This window comes from Taudactylus pleione, unplaced genomic scaffold (genome assembly GCF_031769625.1).
Source record: "Taudactylus pleione unplaced genomic scaffold, aTauple2 ptg000235l, whole genome shotgun sequence".
NCBI classification, from domain to species: domain Eukaryota; kingdom Metazoa; phylum Chordata; class Amphibia; order Anura; family Myobatrachidae; genus Taudactylus; species Taudactylus pleione.
Genome location: NW_028284637.1, coordinates 1,755,282 through 1,778,100, shown reverse-complemented (window position 1 = coordinate 1,778,100; position 22,819 = coordinate 1,755,282). Strand labels below are relative to the sequence as shown.

General features: G+C 46.9%; 1 protein-coding gene across 1 annotated transcript in view; it reads right to left on the bottom strand.

Annotated features, from left to right (window-relative positions):
• The window catches only part of LOC148516876 (serine palmitoyltransferase 3-like), a 170,442-nt gene extending 147,855 nt beyond the window's left edge, over positions 1–22,587 (bottom strand). The window contains exon 1 of the mRNA XM_088479451.1: positions 22,223–22,587. Within this exon, the coding sequence (XP_088335577.1) occupies positions 22,223–22,459 (237 nt within the window). The 5' untranslated portion in view covers positions 22,460–22,587. The remainder of the gene's footprint in view (positions 1–22,222) is intronic.
• Positions 22,588–22,819: the final 232 nt, after the last annotated feature.

Below are 22,819 nucleotides of genomic sequence, written 5' to 3'. Positions count from 1 at the left end.
AGGACACATCTGTGCACACCAAAGAAGAGCTGTTGCTACACATTTTGGTGCCCTGTGTACATTAAGAACATTGGTACCACCATCCATAGCTGAAGCAGGGAAAGCACGCGCCTGCGGCGCTCACCGAAAAAATAAGAGTTATGGTATAACATACCTTTGTTAACTCTTTATTCGAGGTCCATGGGGTCCACAGCCATTACGTTGGGGTATGAATCCCGGTCACCAAACAGTTAATACAAACGAGCTCTCTGCTCCCAGGATGCTACGGGTTTCCTCCTCATATACCCCACCTCCTTCCTCAGGTAGCCAGTTCGTTACCAAGCTCAAGCAGGCAGAGACAAACAAAGGGTAAGAAAGAAAAGACCCATACTTACGAGTCCAGACTCTCAAGAGAAGAAACTACGGAAAACCTCCCCCAGAACTACAGGTGCGTCTGGGTGGGTGTCCTGTGGACCTCATGGACCTCGAAGAAAAAGAGTTAACAAAAGGTATGTTATACCATAACTCTTATTTTCTTCTTCGGGGTCCATGGGGTCCACAGCCATTATGCTGGGGATATCCCAAAGCACTAACCCTACGGGCGGGGACGCTCCTGACTCTCAGAAGAGAGGAGAATCCTACGCCCGAAGGAAGCATCCTGAGAGGCAAAAGTGTCAAAGGCGTAAAATTTGACAAAGGTATGGATGGAAGACCATGTGGCTGCTTTACATACTTGCTCAGCAGAAGCACCCCGGCGGGCCGCCCATGATGGACCTACCGCCCTAGTAGAATGTGCCGTCACTGAATCCGGCACACGCATACCAGCCTGTGTATAAGCCAATGAAATTGCCATGTGAATCCACCTGGCCAGTGTCTGTTTATTGGCTGGCCAGCCATGCTTATGACAACCATAAAGCACGTAAAGTGAATCGGACTTCCTCCATTTGCTCGTGCGTTTAACATAAATTCTCAACGCACGGACCACATCCAGGGAAGCCTCACCTTGTGAGAGACTTGTGCCCTGAAATGCTGGAACTACTATTTCTTCATTAATATGAAATTTAGACACTACTTTCGGAAGGTAACCCTCCCTAGTAAGTAGTACTGCTCTATCTTGATGATATATCAAGAACGGCTCCCGGAAGGAAAGTGCAGCTAAATCCGACACTCTACGTGCAGATGCCATAGCAAGGAGGAAAACAGTCTTTGCTGTTAGCCACTTGATGTCTATTGAATTTAAAGGCTCGAACGGAGGAGCCTGTAAAACCTTCAGAACTAGAGTCAAGTCCCACGGAACAACCGGGGTAACGAAGGGAGGCTGAATCCTCAACACCCCCTGAAAAAAGGTCTTTATATCCTTTCAGAGCAATTTTATGTTGGAACCAGACTGAAAGAGCTGACACCTGTACCCATAAAGAGGCCAGGCGTAACCCTTTTTCCAGACCGCTTTGAAGAAAATCCAGCACTCTGGATATCAGGAATTTATGTGGATTATACCCTTACAGTTCACACCACTGAAAGAAAGTATGCCAAACTCTATAATATATACGGGCTGAGGATGGTTTCCGTGCCTTCAGCATCGTCCGTATAACAGACTCGGAAAACCCCTTTTCCCTCAAGACGGAGGCCTCAAGAGCCATGCCGTCAAAGATAGCCGATGAAGATCCGGGTACCAGCAGGGACCGTAAGATCTGTGAACCAGTGCCATCTTGGCCACGCCGGAGCTATTAATATGACGGTGCTGCCCTCTTGTTTGATCTTTTTGACCACTCTGGGCAGAAGAGCAAATGGGGGAACCAGATATACCAGCTTGTAACACCACTTTACTGTCAGTGCGTCTACAAAGTTGGCTCTCGGATCTCTTGTCCAGGATCCGTACCTGGGAACCTTGTTGTTCCTTCTTGATGCCATCAGATCTATTTCTGGTAGACCCCACCTGTCCACAAGGTTCCAAAAACCTGTGGCTGTAGGGCCCATTCCCCTGCATTTATCTCTTGCCGACTGAGAAAATCGGCCTCCCAATTCAGGATTCCTGGAATGAACACGGCAGATATCGTGGGCAGATGTCTCTGCCCATACCAGGATTCTTGATACCTCTGCCAAGCCGGCCCGACTCCGCGTGCCCCCTTGATGATTTAGGTAGGCGACCGCGGTGCGATTGTCCGACTGTATCTGCACCGACCTGCCCTTTAAGATTTCCTGAGCCTGCACTAAAGCTTTGAATATAGCTCTTAGTTCCAGGATATTTATCGGTAGCCGGCTTTCCGTCACTGACCACTTCCCTTGGAAAGTGTGTGACCCCGTCATCGCCCCCCAACCTTGAAGACTGGCGTCGGTTTTGACTAATGTCCAATCCGACACCCAAAAGGGGCGACCCTGCCTGAGATGCTTTGTCAGCAGCCACCAGGTCAGGGACAACCGTACCTCTGGAGAAAGATGCAGCAGCTGGGACCCGATCGTGCGATGATCCTTGTTCCAGCGAGACAGAATGAATTGCTGCAGTGGTCTGGAGTGGAATTGAGCGTATTCCACCATCCTGAAGGTAGCCACCATCGACCCCAGGACCTGCATGGCTACTAGAACGGATATTTGCCTGTTTGCGAAGCAACCTGCGTATTCGTGATTGTAGAGCAAGGATCTTCTCCTCCGGCAGATATATTCTCTGCACCACGGAGTCCAATCTCGCTCCCAAATTACACATCTGTTGTACCGGACAGGGTGACGACTTTTGCCAGTTTATGATCCAGCCATGACTGTACAGACATGATACTGTCAGCCTCAAATGATCCTGTAACTGCTGTGGGGACTTCCCCAGCAACAGGAGGTCGTCCAAATAAGGCAAAATCCTGACGCCTTGGCGTCTGAGGCATGCCATCATCACTGCCATCACCTTGGTGAATACCCGAGGGGCTGTGGACAGGCCAAACGGCAGGGCCTGGGACTGAAAATGTTCCTCCCCTACCGAAAAACGAATACATTTTTGATGAGCCTGTGTGATTGGGATGTGAAGGTAGGCATCTTGTATGTCTAGGGACACCATATAGTCCCCCTGTTCCATTGCCAACACAATCGATTGCAATGTTTCCATCCTGAACCCGGGGGCTCGAACAAATTTGTTGAGCTCTCTCAGATTTAGAATAGGCCGGTATGACCCATTCGGTTTCAGAACCAAGAACAGATTGGAGTAAAACCCCTCTCGGAACTGGTTCTCTGGCACCGGAATCACTACTTCTGATGCTAGTAAGGCAAGAATAGCCTTCTGAAGGGCCAAAGCTCTTTCTGAACCCACCTGCAGGTTTACACAAAAGAACCTTTGAGGAGGAGTCCTCCAAAACGTCAGGTCGTACCCACGGGAAACAACTCCCCAAACCCAGGCATCCTCCGTCGTGAGGTGCCAGGGCTTTGAGAACCGAAGCAGTCGGCCCCCCACCCTGGGATCCCCCAGGGGGAGGCCCGTCCCATCAAGCCACTGGTTTATCCTGGACCCTAGATCCTGGACGTTTCTTCTGCCAGGGCTTCCTGGGTCCTGCCTTTTTTGGCGGAAATCTCGCTGAGGGCTGACCTTTGGCCTTGCCCTGCGGCCGAAACCCCCGAAAGGACGCCCTCCTCAATTTAGACGAGGTTGCTGATGGTAAACCTGCCGTCTTTGAGGCTGCCATGGAGGATACAATTTTGTCCAGTTCTGGACCAAAGAGCACACCTCCTGTGAGGTATTCTAGGGCCTTTTTGGACCCGACATCTGCCCTCCAATCCTTCAACCAGAGGATCCTACGTGCCACCACGGACTCAGCTGAAACTTTAAAGGATCCCTGCATCCAAGGCGGCATCACCCAAATAAGAGGCCCCTTCTCTAATAAAGGAGATCATATCCAGTTGCTCCTTAGAGGCATCTGGTAAAGACTCCGTTACAGTTTTGGCCCACTCCTCAATAGCTCTTGCTACCCAGGCAGTGGCCATAGCTGGGCGGGTGGCCGTTCCTGCCAGAAAAAAAATTGATTTGAGACAAGACTCCAGTCTCCTATCCGTGGTTTTCTTCAGCTAAACTGCTGGGATTAGCAAAGTGGTACGTTTAATCAGCTGTGCCACATGCACATCAACTGATGGTGGATTCTCCCACTTGGCACAGTCCTCTGCTGGAAAAGGATATAGAAGCGCCATTCTTTTAAAAGAATGGCTTATCTTATCCGGACAGACCCAGGCTTCCTCCATAAGTTCTGATAAATGTTCAGACTTTGGGAATTCTGCCTTAACCACTTTTTGGTGCTTGAACGGGGGGGCTTTCCTAAGCGGAAGATCCCCTTCCTTGATATTTAACACCGATTTTACAGCCCTTATCAGAAAAGGGATATCGGCTACTGGGAAATGATCATCACCCTCCTCGGAGCTAGACTCCTGCGAAAAAGTCCTGTGCCTGTTTCTCCTCGGAGGAGGCACTCGAGTACTCACCCATGTAAGGCGGTACATGGCGCCTAGATTTAGGCTGCTTTGGTTTGACAGCCTGAGGCTGAAAAACCCCTGAGGATGATGCCATAACCTTACCAGCACCAGGGTCCATCCAAGGCGGCCACATCATGGGCATAGGATGCATCCGCTGAGGCAAACCCCAAACCGGTGGTACCGGGGCAGCCAGCCGTTCCGCCACCTGAGCCATAACCTGAGAAAATGATGCCCAAGGAGGCTCAGGGCCTGAAACAGGCAAACTTAATTGGTGTGGTGCCTGTCTGAAACAGTTCCCACAAAGCCCATTTTGTAGAAAGTCCTGTGGGGACAAACCTGCCTTGCAGGCTACACAGGATATCAGCAACGGGGCTCCCGCCACCTGACCCTCAGACTCCTTAGACATAACACTATGTCACTGGTTCTGAGTGTATATGTGCTGCTTTCTACTCTCAACCCACACACCTGTAGCAAGGGAATGGGAGAGACAGTGACAGTATACAGGAATTACAGTTCTTTTACAGAAGAAACAGTATCCATAAACAACAATCACATGTCATGCATAAATACTCTGCGAGCCATATGCATATAAGCTCTCACTACCATAATTAGCCTCAGCTTAGGTAGGATAGAGCCCTGTAAAAACCTAGACCAGCAGTAGGGAAGTTATACAGGGAGACTGCCCAGCGTCCCTCTTGTAGGAGCAGCGTTCAGAGAGCAACTGACATACACTCTGGCTGCCCTATATGGAGGCTGGGAGGAACAATCCACAATCAACTGTGCCAGAGGACTGAACTAGCGTGTGGATTGGGGGGAGGGGCCGCCGGGGAAGCGTACCTCCCCTATGCTGCATGGACCTGCCCGGTAAACTGACCTGGCGGTCTAGGCTAGGAGAACAAGCCGTATGCCTCCTGACTGCAGCGCGCCTCCCGCCAGTCTCACCGCCGGAGGCCGGACCGCCACGTGGTCCCGGCGTCAGCGGCCACCGCGACCACCTGCTTACCTGCCATCCCCTTGATACGGTTGCAGTCCAGGGCCAGAAAGCCCCTGCCGAATCCCCTGCCAAGGCTAGCGGTGCGGCACCGATGGAGGTAGTTGCAGCGCGTGGCCGGTGCGCCTCGAATCAGGTGCGAGGCTGCTTCCAGGACAGCTCAGACCACCCGCTGAGATAGAGAGTAAAACTTTTTTTTTTTTTTTTTACTCGTCTGCAGGACTGCTCCAGCGGTCCCACTGTCTATGTGGTGAACACACCAAACAGGAAGAACTGGCCACCTGAGGCAGGAGGTGGGGTATATGAGGAGGAAACCCGGGGCATCCTGGGAGCATAGATCTTGTTTGTATTAACTGTTTGGTGACCGGGATTCATACCCCAACGTAATGGCTGTGGACCCCATGGACCCCGAAGAAGAAATACAGTATTGTCCTATATTCACATGACGCCAAACAGAGGCCCTGATTCAGAGCCGGACGCTCCGACAGAGCGCTCGCTCTGAATCAGGGCCGTCCCTTCTCCTTTTTGGAGTGGCCTCCTGGCCGCTCGCATAGCTGTAGGTGACCACCCAAATACTAATAAGTATTTATAGCACAATCACCTACAGAGGGTGGACTTGTGGGTTGAATCTGTTACGAGCAGAGCATTCCAGCACGGTCTCCTCGCTCTATTATACATGCTGGGTACTAGGACCCAGAGTCAGATTGAGGAGCGACCTCTGTCCTGCTGACGTCACTGCTGTGCTACTGCTCATGTGCAGCTGGCACCATGTATAGTGACACAGTTCTACTTAGATAATGAGAGGAGAACCCAAATACTGCTGTTACCGCCGGCAATACAGCTATTCTGCTTACTGCTCTGTACAGGTTACCTTGTTGATTTCAATAAACCCAGCATCTTGGGTAAGGACTCTGGGGTCTATTCATTAAAGAGAAAAGAGCCCTGTTTAGATGAAATCAGGGCTCTTCTGTGCTTCGTGCTATTCATGGAGCTAGTTTACCATGGAGAACTGTATTACTTCTCCAGCGGTACCCTTGCTGAATGCCTGTATCGCATCACCATACTACTGTATGCGATTCATGAAGGAAAGGAAAGCTCAGCTTTCCTTCCCCTCCTGCGGTACAGATTCGCCATCTGAGGATAGCATCATCTGTTACCGCAAGCCGGACACATCAGGGAAGCTGCATACTTCCCTGCTCTGCCCCTTTTCCCAGCATCCATAGCAGGTCTGACATGCTGCTCTCAGACGCCGGGGCATGTGCGGTGGGGAACAGGTCTGTCTTCTCACTGCGCTACAGGGATCGCGGAAGGGCCCGGACAGCGCCCGAAGATGTCGGACAGGTAAGTGTACATGAATGGCTAATAAACCACTATACATATACATCGATGTGATATCTTTGGGTAGCCACTTCATGTTCAACATGAATAGACCCCTCTGTGTTGCCCAATGGTCACTTTCACATTTCTGTCTGACATCTAATGTGACCACCACCCCAAAAGGCTAGATCAATAGAATCAATGGTAATGAGAATGCAGACAATGAAATCACTATATGTAATGCTGCAGTGAGGATACTAGTTCCCAGTGTATCTCCATGATCGCTGTTTCTAGGTGTCAAATGGTATTATGAGCACATGAGATAATTACCTGCTTGGCGATTGGCTACATGGATGGTTTTAGTTGTGTGATCTTCCCAATCAAGATAGCTACATGTGCAAATGTAATCTCCCTTCAGTGTATTTACCTGATAGTGATCTGCAGTTTAATCTGATTCTGACTGTATCAGGCACCACCAATTCATAGATTCCATTATGAATGGAGGGCTTACTAAATTTCATTAAATCACATTAAACTACGCAAAGACATTTACCAGACTCAGTTACAAATTGCACGACAATGAGAAACAAAATAAAATAGGCTAAAATTGGTCAAAGCCACATTAGGCCCGATTCAGGGCTGCACACTATTCACTAGTTCACGTAGCGGAATGATTCGCCACTGCGCATGCGTGGAAATTCCTAAAAACCCTTATGACGCATGTGTTATACAGAGTACCCATAGAGATGCCATTACGATCGGGACAGATGGTATCAGATAAGGGGCGGCAAAGTGATGGCGGTTCCTGGACGATGACCTGAAGTCTCATGGTAGTGTTATGGAAGTTGACGCAGGCGCATTAATTAAAGCACCTGGCACAGGACTGGTGCAAGCGTTGATGGTACATGTGACATTGTACCATTGGTGGCGTGTCACGAATCACCATCGATGTTACAGCGTGCAGAGATGCTGAAAGTGTCGCAGGACTTGCTCATTCAGACGCACGAGCTACTACACCAGGGAAAGGCGGATACTAGCATTTGCATATTATCGCAGCCGTGACTCTGTAAACAGACGCAAGAGTGGACGCAGCAGCATTCACTCTGAATCAGGACCATAGTGTTTTTAAGTGCAATTTAAATTGGAAAACTAAATATCACTTATGTAAGCTTAAAAAGTCTGTTGTTACAAATTAGAGCCTTTGCATGGGGACCCTGTTGCGGCAGTGGCCCACGTGACCAGCCGTGCTACACAGATTGGTGGCAGCGGTGCCTTCACCCACCACTCACACCAATGTCACTGTGTGCCCTGTGCACATACTGCTATGTAGCCTATCCTATTCATCCACCACTCACACCAATGTCACTGTGTGCCCTGTGCACAGACTGCTATGTAGCCTATCCTATTCACCCACCACTCACACCAATGTCACTGTGTACCCTGTGCACATACTGCTATGTAGCCTATCCTATTCATCCACCACTCACACCAATGTCACTGTGTGCCCTGTGCACAGACTGCTATATAGCCTATCCTATTCATCCACCACTCACACCAATGTCACTGTGTGCCCTGTGCACATACTGCTATGTAGCCTATCCTATTCACCCACTACTCACACCAATGTCACTGTGTGCCCTGTGCACATACTGCTATGTAACCTGTCCTATTCACCCACCACTCACACCAATGTCACTGTGTGCCCTGTGCACAGACTGCTATGTAACCTACCTATTCACCCACCACTCACACCAATGTCACTGTGTGCGCTGTGCACAGACCGCTATGTAACCTATCCTATTCACCCACCACTCACACCAATGTCACGGTGTGTCTGTGCACAGACTGCTATGTAACCTATCCTATTCACCCACCACTCACACCAATGTCACTGGGTGCCCTGTGCACAGACTGCTATGTAGCCTATCCTATTCACTCCATACTTGCCTACCCTCCCGATTTGGTCGGGAGCCTCCCGAAAATCGTGTGCCGCTCCCGCACTCCCGGGAAGGCAGGCAATCCTCCCGGCCCCGGCAATGTGCCCGCACCCCCGCACTTAAGTAAAAACACCGGCAGCAGGGGGGCCGGTGACACGATTCGCGCTGAATCGCGTCATCGTGGTTCCGCCCCCGGCTGCACAATGCCATTAATCACGGCATTGTGCAGAGGTCAGGTGCCGGGCCCCGCCCCCTTTGGCCACGTCACGTCCCCAGCCCTGTAAGCCCGACAGCTCCCTCCTGGAAGGAGGAAGCTAAATGTCGGCAAGCCTGATTCACCCACCACTCACACCAATGTCATTGCGTGCCCTGTGCACAGAATGCTATGTAGCCTATCCTATTCACGTGACCACTGTACCAAGGCACCTCTCCTCCCCACTCCTTACCGGCCGTGCTCATGGTGCCTCACCTATCTCTTGCATTGATTATGTAAATATATGTTGTTTTTTGCTCAGCTTTAACTTGACGGATCGAGATGAAACAAAGTGCAGGTTCTTTCTAGAAGTTTCCACTACAAAATTATGCTTTTCATGAAAATCGGTTCAGTCATTTTTGCGCCAACTTGGAACAGACAGACACACTCAATGTTCTTATAATATTAGTAAAGATAAAACAAATAGAGGCGGCTTACTGACTGTAGAATTAATTTTAATACAATACTAATGCTGTGAGCCAAGCCTAATATAACATTTTACCACATAACAAGGAAGCACACGTACAAAAAAACACACCATTCACATTACTACTAAATTAAAAAAAAAAAAAACTAAAAGAGTAATTTGGTTTCAGTAGTATGAAGAACATGGGAAAAAGGAAAAATAACAAAAACATCAAGTGAAGATCCTATGCGTGGGGTTTTATTAGAATGAATAAAATAATAGAAATTGCACTTCTTACAATATCTTAGTGGTTTAGATCAGGGGTGGGGAACCTTTTTCTGCCAAGAGCCATTTTGATATATAACATTATTCGCGGGCCCACGCCCCCTCAGTGTGATGTCACACGTTGGTGGAGTCACAATAGCCGATGATTACAGCAATGCCCAGAGCATAGATTCTGGCTGCAGGGTGCCATTCTAGGCCAGATCAAATGATTCCGTGGGCCTTATACAGTCCCCGGGCCTGAGGTTCCCCATCCCTGGTTTAGATGATCTGGAGATGGGTGTCCACACTGTTAATGGTAAATTGGCCAGGCTACAGTATTTTACCTATAATGCGTTTCAGAGGAAAAATAGTCTCCTTTCAAACCTACTGGAACGCTCAGCGCACTTTACCATTACCAATATGGATAATACAGATTGTCTAAATGCTATCTAAACCACTGCCTAAAATCACTTCAAAACATGTAAGTACAATTTACACTTAATTTATCCTATTGTTAAATCTGCAATTGACCAATTAGAGTTGTTCCTTGTTTCATGCAACTCTAAGGGGGGAATTCAATGTTGTTCAATACCCACCCCACAGCTAATTGAGTGCACCATGTGGGGAAAAGCTATTCAATAAATTAGCCTGGTAACACACGTTAATCCTTTGATTCCGTGTATAGTGCGGAATGAATGGGTTTCCCCCACGCGTTGAAATGCAGACTCTGGACATGGAAATCCTGCCTCTGGTAATTAGCTCACCGGGTTCCTGCAGCTAATTGAATCGGGCAGTGAGATCATTTAGCTCTGGCAGGGGCGTAGCCAGAACTTAGTGGGCCCCATAGCAACATTTTGAAGGGTTCCCTCCCCAATCTTTCTAGAGTGACACCTCTCTCCACAGTGGTTGTTCATTTTATGCCCCAGTTCACTTTATACCACACAGTACCACCATATTATGCCACATTATATTCCCCCAGTTCACAATATGCCACCTATATTATATATGTTAGGTGACACAGAAGTGCCCAAGTGCACTTTATACCACACAGTGCTGCCAGTACACATTATACCACTCCAGTTCACATTGTGCCACACAAGGGGTGGGATCAAACCAGTTTCTACCTGAGGGGATACTTCCTAATGTAGGACGATACATTGTGAGTGGAGATCATCTTAATTTTGGCACACTGGGCCTGATTCAGAGCCGGACGCTCTGAATCAGGGCCGTCCTAGCACAAATTGGAGCGGCCTCCTGGCCGCTCGCATAGCTGTGGATAACCGCCCACAGCTTATGCGAGCGTCCATGATGATGGTCGCGATGGTCAAGACCATCGCGACCATCGGGCTTGCGACAAGACCCTGCGGTAGGGTCTCGCTGCCGCAAGCCCAGGAGTGATTTTGGCTCTATCAGAGCCAAAATCACTCCCACTGACATCATTACTGATGTCAGTGGGGCCGGACTCAGACGGTAGGCGTTCCCACGGGAACGCCTCCGTCTGGGCAGCCACGCCCCCGGCACGCCCACCAAAGGGGGCGTGCTGTCACTCACCATCGACAGCATGCCCCCTTTGGTGCGAGACCTGAAGCGACGGCTTCCCCGTCGCTCGCCGGGTCTCGCGCATGCGCACGACGGAGCTCCCTCCATCGTGCGCATGCGCACTTGGGCACCATCAACCCGCTTGCGAGCGTACAGCGCTCGCGAGCGGGTCTGAATGAGACCCACTGTCCCTTTTAGGAGTCCTAATCTCGGAGCTCAATTCCTGCCCCTTCCATCTTCACAAAAGGAATTCCGCACTAAGGCCCTGATTCAGAGCCGGACGCTCTTTGTGAGAGCTCGCTCTGAATGAGGACGGCTTGTTTTTTTTTTTTGACGGCCTCCAGGCCGCTCACTAAGCTGTGGGTTACCACCCACAGCTTTAGCGGGCGGCCAGGTGATGGTCGTGACCATCGGGCTTGCGAAGAGACCCCTGTGGTAGGGTCTCGTCCACCGTTTGTCCAGCCACCCCCCCTGTATGCCTACAAAACGGGGTGAGCTTTCAATCACAATCAACAGTGCCCCGTCTTGTAGAGAGTCCCGCAGCGAGTGAAAATTCACTCGGGGCACTGCCTGGCCATCGATCTGCTTGCAAGCGGGTCTAAATCAGGCCCTAAATCCTAACTACACAGCTGCGGCAGTGGACGCTGGGTCCGGGTGGTTCAGAAGACTACTTTGAACATTTTCAAACTCTACAGAGCCGATTCTGAGTCAGGCTCTCTCGCTGCCCCTTTTCCGTCTGGCCGCGGCTGTCTGCTTACTACATTATGCTAATGTGAGAATCCGGCTGTGTATACTAAGCACCTGTGCGAATGCATGTGGCAGCCTATCTCGCCCGCAGTTCTCAAGTCCGTAGCTGTCATCATTAGTACTAGAACTTAAGCTGGGTACTCAATTGTCGAAATATCGATTGGCCAACGATATATCACTAATGCATCGGGGGGTATGTACACATATATGCGATATGTCTGAACTACATCTTCATAGACACATCAGATCAGCCCTGTAGCACACCCAATGTCTAACTATCATCCAGATAGATCGGTACGTCGGGCTGTGTGTATGGGCGACCCACTGATCACTTGTACACTGGTGGCGGGACCCGTTACCACTGACATCACAACTTAGCAGGCAAATTTAAATGTCAGCCCAGTTGTGATGTCTGGCCAGACATATCGAGCGGCCGATTGGTAAGTGTGTATAGCGTTCCAAACCGACAGCTCGGTCGACTGCAACTGGACAGCCGCTGGGTCGCTCAAGTGTGTACCTAGCATTACAGCTAGCCCCATACTGGGTGCAATCTATGCCCACAGACTGCGAACGAGTGCTGAAGTTAGGCGAAACGCCTGCGACAATCCCATAAAAATTTATCAATTCAGTTTGATTGTATGGGCGCCGTCCAATTACTGGCCACAGAAACACACATTTCATAGATAGCAGGGTCCTCTGACAGAAGGACCAATCCATATGAACTATCCGAACTCCGTCCATGTGCTCAAGTCTGATTTGGAGCATGCGCAGTTGCTGATTTATATATTTGGTGCCAATATGTGGTAAGCGCAAATCCGTGAGAACAGTCTGCATTTCCACTTCCGCCCGACACAGAAACAGCCCCTATCTTCTTTATTACCACTAAGTGGATGACACTTCTACTCTACCTTACATAAAAGTAGGGAGACCCCCACCCAAACAAAACTACACACGGGTAAAAAACATGCACATTATACTGTATATGCATATTATCATGCACTGCGCTTTTACCAGTGCAATCTGCCATGCTAGTAGTACGCGCTAACACATGACAAATTGGCTACGCTGAACTGACTTGATGGGGGCTGGACCCTAACTCAACTCTAAAATATAGTGTAATAGAGTTGACCATTATGTGTGTGCAGCAAGTGTATTCTGTAACTGCCCTGCATGCAAAATAAAAACGAAAACAAACGTTAGCACTTGCACCCTGTCTAGTGCAGCATGGTTTGCTGGGCTAGTAGTTACACTCTAAATTTTTGCAGATGCAGTAATGCAGTGGTTGCAAAAGTCAATAACACAATGAGGTTGAAAAATCTTTATGATGCCCATACTGTGACAGCAACAGTCCTTATCCCACATAATTTACAGTCTCTCAGTCACTTGTTGTTTTCGGCCCTTAATAACCCCTAAAAAAGGACAGTGAGCCGGGGGGTTCGGGTGACTAAGGACGTGACTGAGCTAGGTCTCCTAGTTGCGGCCGAACCCACTCACTTGGTGGTTATCGCCGCATCAAGTGAGCAGGTCGCAGCCCTCTGGACAGGTACCTGGGAATGGCAGAAGACAGGAACTATATAAAATTAAGTGAATGGTAGACACAGGAGGTGAACCGTATGCTTGAATATTGAAACACTAAGAGATTCTAATCACAGGCTTGCTAGAGAATACTGGGAATTGCTAGAAATGCAGGTGCTGATTTGCACAGACAAACAGAGCAGAGTGGACACAGACATATACTGAGAATGCTAAGAGATGCAGCTGGGAGCTAATTAGCAATAGCAGGTAATCTGACACCTCAGTAACACAGGGAAATAGCAGACACATAGGCATAGAAACATAAAAGACCGGAGTACTGGGAGAGAACAAAAGGCCCCAGACAGATCAGCACTATATAGGTGCTATATCGTGCCGTGTATGGGAACGATATCATACCCGATCCCATTCAAATGGTGGAGGGGGGAGCCGGCATATCATGCGGTCAGCGGGGACCGCACGATTGCCGGCAGTGACAGCACGATCGACGGTCGCACTACACGGTGCATCGCATCGTGTATGGCCAGCACTCGTCTCAGACTGAAAGTAGCATGGAAGCTAATGCAGGAATGCTAGAGAACTGTAAGTGGGCTGAAGCAACACTGAAGGAACAGCGAAGTTAAACAGCAGTTTCCTGTTCCTGGAGTCAGACTAAAATACCCCTGGGTAGCTAATCAGAGGATCAGCTGAGTGACCACAGGATTACCATTGGGAGAGACTAGTCAGGTGATATGAACCAACATAGCTGCACCCATGCCCGGCACCCCGGAAACCAGGACGCACGCACAGGAAGCCCTAGCGGACCCCAGGGAGATTACTCACCTCCACTTTCAGCGTCTGGACACCTAAGCCCAAGGACACCAGCGCAGAGGCGAATAGTGGCCGATCCCAGGCCGCATCATGACACACGCTCTCTCACACTCCCATTCCAGTGGTACAAAATTCCCTGCTACTGAATTTCACACTTAGGCCTGTATTTAATTAGAGGCGAAAAGCCACGATCGGCAAAAAAATGTTGGCAATGCACGGTTTTTGCCTGTTTCCGGAGTATCGCCCTATGCAATTCCAGGACGTTTTCGCATAGGCGAAAACTCCATAGGCAAAAACAGGCAAAAAAGTTTCCCTGCCAAAAGACAAGAGATTAAAAAAAAAAAAAAATTGGGGACTTTGTTCAGGACCCTTAGGGCACCCATAAACACACCCCCCCCCCCTTATCAATAATTTAAAAAAAAATTTAAGCAAACTTCTAAATACCCTCTAAAAAACCCATGTCATTTTTGGGGTGCAAAATGTGTTTGAAAATTGGCCTAATGTACTGGGATAGTCATTTTGGGGGGGCTCTATGGATGGGACAGGGTTTTTTTTTTAGGATTGCAGGAGGCTGCAGCAGGTGTATTTACAAAAAAGAAAAAATTCTGTACTTTACGAACCCTAATGGAGCGTACACACGGTCAGATTTGTCAGACTTGTCAGATGAACGACTGAACGACTGAACGATTTGAACGATTTTACCAAAGTTTTGAACGATTTGAACGGTTTTACCAAAGTTTTGAACGATTTGAACGATTGAACGATTTTTGCCTGCATTAAAATGAATGGAATCGTCCAAGTCTGACTGCAAACCCATCAGATGTCAGATATCGTTATCTGACAAACGGGAACGCGCATCGTTGATCGTCCATCGTTCAGGCATGTCAGATATGAACGATTTTCCTTCAGATATGAACGACTGAACGATTTTTAAATCGTTATCGTTCATATCTGAAGGAAAAATCTGATCGTGTGTATGCACCATTAAACATACTAGTATCCATGTACCCCCAATTTAAGTACTGCAATTCTATTTCATAAAAGAAATTGCTTAATATTTTTCCACACTTAGGATGGCGAATGGATGCTTGTTAGGGGAAGATGGCAGTCTCCCTGCCTTCTCCCAGGTCTCTACGCCCCCTTCACAGACAGCAGCCAATCAGAAGAGGCCAGGGTATTTTTATATGTCGGGTCTCCTCTGAATTATGACTGCCTGCTGCCCAATCTATCCCCGCTATAGCCTGGCCCTCACCACTATATTATTAGTAAAGTGACTCAGCATATCTTCCTAACTTCCCGGCGCCCACTGCCATAGTGCCCCGCCACTATAGTTAGGTGAGCCCAGCATATGCCGAGTCACCTCCATCGTGACTGCCAGCTGCCCCTACCCTTCCGCAGACGGCTCGTTCTGTCTCCCCGCCACCCCACCTGCCGGATCTCCCCGCTGCCTTACACCCACAACTATAGTAAAGTGACCCAGCATATGCCGGGTTACCTCGTGAACTGACTGGCCGATGTTCCCACACACACCTGCCATCGCCAAGGCGACCTGGCATATGCCAGGTCACCTCCTACTTATTGCCCTAGTGCCCCTCCACTCTGTCCCTACCCCCGCCAATGCCGCAGAGATTACCTCCCTGCACACAGAGCCGGCGCAAATTAATTTACAGCACAGGAGCCGCCGGCCAGATGACGGCAACGCACAGAGAAGACCGAATCGCCGAAACTGCATTTACCACATCGCATACCAGGTAAGTTTACATGAATTGCTACTTATCAAAAACTTATCAAAACTAAAGATCGCATCGAATTGATATGATCTATAGTTATAAAGTAACAATTCTTTAACGCAGATCTACATGAATAAACCCCAGTGTATACCCACGATATCAGGCTGTCAGGCATTTTATTTGTACGTGTATGCCCAGCATTACTCATACATGCCAACACTAATAGTGCCTTCTGGGAAAACCCAAGTGGTGTGCAGAGGGTGTGGCACAGTGAATCATGTCACCGTGCCCCCGCTGTACAATGCACTGAATCGCAGGATCTTGGAGGCTGAGCTTCTCATATGGAAGAAGTGGATAGTCTCCTGGACATTCCAGTACAGAAGATCCAGTATGGGTTCAATCACCACATATTGTTTCAGCCAAGTTACAAGGGAAAAAAGTGCTTAGTGGGCTATATGATTCAGTCACATGTTGGTAAGGGGTCAGAGGGTCATTTTAGCACAGAAAGAGAACACATGTTTAGTGGAAACTATGTACAGTAGATGGGTGGTAGTTTGATAGAATAGAGGGATTGTAAGTGGGTATAATAACCTAGGGTTATTAAAATGGTGGTTCAGAAATTTGCTAAACTTGATGCAAGTAGTGGAGTTTTCAGGAAGAATACTTGAAGGCTAGAGGAAAGTCTTGTGAGTTGGAAGACATTCCACAGGGTGGGTGGAGCCTGCAACTAGGAATGGGTAAAAGTAATGTGTGTGTATATACATATATGCAGCATTATTAATAACACATCATTGTAGGGACAGGGCCAAAAACTTGCACTGGGTCCCATGGACTCTTAGAAACCCTATAGAATTTTAAATATTTTATAAGAAAATTGTTGTCACGCTCCGGCCCTTAAAAACCACTCTTACCTCCCTGGTGTCTGCCCAGGCTAGTGCGTGGTGCATTACTCCAGGATAGCACAGAGGTCCGCTCACACTGCACATTGCTCCCGACTGGCGCTGAAGTCTGTCTGTGCTGCTCCTGCCCTGTCTGCTCAGTGTCTTATCACTGAGCATGGAGATGGCTCTCCGCAGCCCTTGCTCACAGCATGTCTTCCCAGCATGAAGGCACAAAGGCTGCACGCCAGAGTTCCCTCCTAAACCACAGTATGGGCGCAGCCATGTTGGACTCTGTCGCCTGATGCTCTTCCTCCAATCAGAGACAAGCTAATCGCAGCATCCAATCCCTGGGGAGCTTCCCCTAAAATTTTAATTTCCTGACTGGACTCTTTAGCCAGTACGTCGTCGCTTCTTGATGAAGTTACAGCTCTGTGCTCAGCTAACAGGTACTCTGTATCTGTACGGTCCAAGTCCATTATATCCAGTTTATATATGTGGTAAACAAGTCTCCTATACCATCCTGCACACCAGTCTGGTTTTACCACTGAGACTTGCTCTTACAGACACCATTGTTTCAGCTGATTCCTCCAACCATCTGTCTTATCCAATTCCTCCAACATTGCACCCATATCAATTAAGTTCTTTAATATCTGTCCCAACCAATCAAGTTCATCAATTCATCAACACTGGATTCAAATTAATCAAGTTCTTCAATTCATCAACATCAGTCTCAAACCAATGCAGCTATCAATATAGCACCATCAGTCCAAATCTGATTCTGCCCACTCCTTCAGTATTTTATGTCCAGTCCCATTCCAACGTTCTGTTCAATAAAGACATTCTATTTCTGTTCTCGCCTTCAGGCCCATCATCCACTGCCGTATCTCTACCTCCTCACATCTATACATGAGGAAGTCCTGGCTCAAACCACCTAAGTTCATTTAGGTCTCTCAAATCTCCTCTTCAGCCTCCCAAGCCTGTTCCAACCCAAACTAATCCTCAGGCATGACAATTGCCTTATACACCAGTGATGGGGAGCCAGATACACTACAAGTGCTTCACAATTCAAATTATCCTCAATTTCATCACTCATCCAAAAAGACCATTCCACTCCCTCAGACCTGAACTTTCCATAAAATACTGCCACATACCACTAAATACCTCACTTGCCGTTAGATACTACCAAAACAACTATCCACTTTATCATGGGGAGTACCACTGAACACAGACGACTCATTTAAAACCAATAATGAAGACAACCAAAAGTGAACTTGCCTGGCCAGTCAGGCTTTATGAATCAGGTCATTCCCCAGGAGGAAGGCAGAGATTATGTGATGCTGAATGAACTGCACTACCTGCCGCTGTGGTCACATGATGTGGGAGCAGCTTCATCGTCCTGCTGCAGAGAGTGAGGTAGAGGCTGGTAAGGGGCAGTTTAGCACTTAAGAAACACTAGGTACAGGTACACCCTCATTAGTGGCCACACCATCATTATAATGTGGCATGCCCCCCATTTAGCAATCTATTCTGATTCAAAAACTGCAAAGTTGAGTTATATTTGTATAAAGAGAGGCCTGGGTCACATTTAGGATGGAGCACAAATGTACTTTTTATGTTTTTTTCAGAATTTTTTGACATTTCCTGTGGCCATTTGCCACTTGAATTATTGTGTTTTTAATTTCCTTTAGATTATATATTTTTATACTTCGGCTATGTGAGCGAGTACGTATGTTGGGAGGGAGCATACGTGTTGGAGAATGAGCCAGTTGGGACACGAACCTGCAAGCATAGCGACTCTTGTGAATTTTAATTATGGTGTAAAATAAACTTCTTTTACGCAGAATACATGGGGTGTGGCATAAATTCTTCTAGATCATGCAATTCAGTGATGACGCTTGTGAAGAAGTCACAGAAGAGGCAGAGTGGCCAAAATTGTCAATTCTGGTTGAAACGGGTCCTACTCAACTACTAAATGGTTATGCAGAGGGCTGTAAAAGTGTACTGCAGCACAAAATAATAAAAAGCCGTATATGGCATCACTTACTGGTTAGGAGATAGGAACACTAGGTTTACTATTGTACAACTAAGCACTTTGCTAGAAGAGCTCCAGTTAACACATTTACACCTTGGCATTATGTTTGCAGATTTATTATGTTTGTGTTATTTACATCCACTAAAAGCATCATAAATCTTCTATCGGATGTGACCATAATCACAGTAATACTACTATTAAAAGACACAGAGGTCCAAATGTAATAGGGTGAGAGTTTAGAAAATGTGAGAGCTTAGCGGTAAACTCTCACATTGGTCGTCTTATCTTCATCATGGGAAAACATCTGGATGAGAGTTTAAGTTGTGAGAGTTTTTTAGTCTGAAAACATGCGAGTTTGCATGTTCTCGGACTCTATTATATTGGCCAAGTTTAAAAAGTCTGAGAGTTTACTGCTAAACTCTCACCCTATTACATTTGGCACATCAAACTAACAACGTGCATTGTAGGCGAATGCCAACCACGGTACACAAACAAAATTATCCACTCGAGCCTCTAACTCAGGGGTGGGCAACCTTTATTCTGCCAAGGGCAATTTTTGATATATACATAACATTATTCGCAGGCCTGGTGCAGGCCACGACTCTTCCATGTGACATCACACGGGGATGGGGACACAATCGCTGGCGACTACAGCAATGGCAGGAGTATCCTGAGGATGCTCCAGGGAGCTATAAGGGCAGCGGTGTGACAGTCTGAAGCACCCAAAGGATGCTCCAGGCAGCACTGCTGCATAGATTCTGGCACCCTGCTAGCCAGATGAGGCTAGCAGAAAAAAGCTCAGAGGGCCAGACCAAATAATTCCATGGGCTTTATACGGCTTCCGGACCTGAGGTTCCCCCATCCCTGCTCTAACTTGACTACTCACCAGTTAGGGTGATGACACTGCCCCCATCTGGGTGGTACAGATATAAAACCAGTCTACGAAGGTGAGCGCACCCAAACCTTAAACTAAATGTGGCCTGATGACCTGCCTTTCTTTCCCACCGCAATAAGCCAACAACAAAACAATCAGCAACCACCAAAAGTTAAGGGGCACATCCATTAGCTCCATTAGGTGACTAGTGAAGGACTGTGTAGGCACCCTTCCTCATCCATGAACATGGTCAATCTGTCGTTATCGGCAGATTGACCAGCATGTTCAGGCGAAGATTGATGTCGGAAACGACCAGTGGGAGCGTGCATAGCTGGTCATTTCCGACATTTTAGTACCCGATTAATGGACGACTGAACGATAACGATGTCGTTATCGTACAGTCGTCCATTAAGATCTGCTAGTGGATGGGCGTCTTAAGAAAACTAGGGCAGGGAAGGTGTAGAAGACAATCAAAACAGGCTTTGGCCCACACAGCCAGAGCCTTACATCACTTCACTCAAAAGAAACACCCTTAAGGCACAATTGGCCCAAGCGTGGTACACACCCAAGCCAGACCCCATCCTAGACATTTGATTAACCCACCTCACTCTTATTGCAATGCAAACATTAGGTTCCTCTCCTCTCTATACTTTTTAAACACATTCAGCCCATCCACAAACTTAAATTATTATTATTATCGTTTATTTATATAGCGCCACAATTGTTCCGCAGCACCTTACAAAGTACATAAACAAATAGATTGAATTACTGTGACTTACAGTACAGTACAATACATTACAGGACATGGATAATATACATTGCTACATTCGCGACCATAGCACCCAGATAAGCAACAATGCAAAGCAACCAAGTGTTAGGTGCCCTGGTAGAGAGTAAGAAGTAGATGAAGGTAGAGTAAGGAGAAGCACAAGAGGGTAGAGGGCCCTGCTCATAGGAGCTTACATTCTAAGGGGGAGGGACAGACAAACAGGGGTGATATTAATATTATCAATTATCCCAGGAACTGGATTAAATTAATTCACTCACTTCCAAGCACACTTATTTACTAAAGCAGATATACAACTGAATTGATAATGTTCTTCCTCCACTTCCCAGATACGGTTTGTGTGCACATGCTGCAAAATCTGCCAGCTACCACAAGTGACATAACTAAAATATGACATAATACTACAACACAGGTAACATTGCAACATGTGTTTGATATATTTACTATAAAAATATAGTAAGTGTACATTTGACTAACTTTCAAACAAAACATTTTGACACAAATATCTATAATATTGTCATACAGTATTAAAATCAACCCTGGCATTTAAGACAATAGATTACAGTAGAGGACAGTTAAAGCAAAGCACTGGGCAGGTATTAGGTCACCATGGTAACTGTACACAGTCATTGATTGGGTAACCGAGGAAGGAGTAGTCACAATTTTGAAAGCACAATCTGAATGGCAGTAATTAGCAATAATTTAAGTTTCACAACATTCAGGAAATGCCCTAAAGGAAATACTGTACAGTTTACCATGTACCTTCGCATACAACAAACCACAAAGTGGGAGAGAAATAAATCATTTATCCTTTTTAAGCTCTTAACAGATCCTTTAAAATCACAAAAACAATATAAAGGGGCAACTGTACTAAGCGCTGGTAAGTGATAAATTGGGAAGTGATAAACGAACCAGCCACTCAGCTCCTAACTGTCATTTTTCAAACACAGCCTGTAACATGACAGTTAGGAGCTGAGTGGCTGGTAGTTTACCACTTTTCAGAACTTAGTACATCTGCCATACCATGCAGTTTCAGGAGTACTAACTATTTAGTGAAACAAATACAGATGGAATTGCACAATTTATAGATTTTTTTTTTTTTTGTGTTGTAGAGGATGTTGGGGTTGACAGCAAATATTGTGTTTGAAGCACTAACCTTTCGCTTACACCCTACACCATGGTTTCCCTTCCTGTTTTGAAGAAATTGTGAGTATAGGACTGAAGGCAAATTAAAAATCAGCATAAAGCAAATCAGTCTTTACCATTGCACAATGATCAACACTAGCAGGCAGTGACATGACGAAAACAAAATGATATTAAATATTTGCTTTGACAAATGTTTGCATGAATTCTGAATCAGTGACAGCTGCAGTTACATAATACACAATGAATAACTGCAGATTATATATATATTATATATTTTACTTCCTCATTCTCTCAGTAGCTCTTTTGAAGACTCGGGCTATAGGATTGTAAAGTTTCTAAGCACACGCCTAAAGAACACTTAAAATAAAAACTAGTATCTCAAACTAGTAAGTACTAAGGATAATAGGTGTCTGTTCAATTCAAAGAATATAGAATATAAGCACAATCAATAGACAATTATTAAAGAGTTAAAGGAAAGACAGGCTGACTGCAAAGCATTTCCTCTATGTAGATGTACAGTAACTAAGCACACACATACAGTGCTGGTTCTCAGTCTTACCTGCAGTGCTTTAGACACGCCGTTCTTCTTGGACAGCCCGTTTAGATGACCTTGGTGTGCTTTGTGTGTTCCATTGCAGTAAGGAAGCTTGGGCTCAGCCATGGGAGAGGACTGTACTGCTGCACTCACAGAGCACATACATACAGAAAGTAATGCAGCAGCCACAGGTACTGTAGGCAACCAGTCTGTCAGCTTTTCCCGGGGAAGGGTGTGGCGATGTGACCAGCCCTTCCTCATCCAAGATATCACTCCTTGAAATCAACTGTCACCTTTGTACATCTTTAGACCTCTAGGTCAATGAGAAGCAATTTTGTAGCTCAACAGGTTGATCCCACTGCTCTGGATCTTCGGGGTTACGATTGCAAACTCGCAGCCCCTTGTTCAGACGCTGATTGCTGCAGCAGTGAGGGCGATTGATTTAAAGGGATATTACTATAGTGAGGTGAGGTGTGTATTTGGCATTGTACCTGTAATGTGAGAGCAAAAAAAAAAAACAATTATAAAAGGAATTCTTATCTAATTATTTACTGTGAGAAAAATGTAATAATTAACTTGAAACATTTATAGTCATTCACTTATAGGGGCTGATTTATGGTT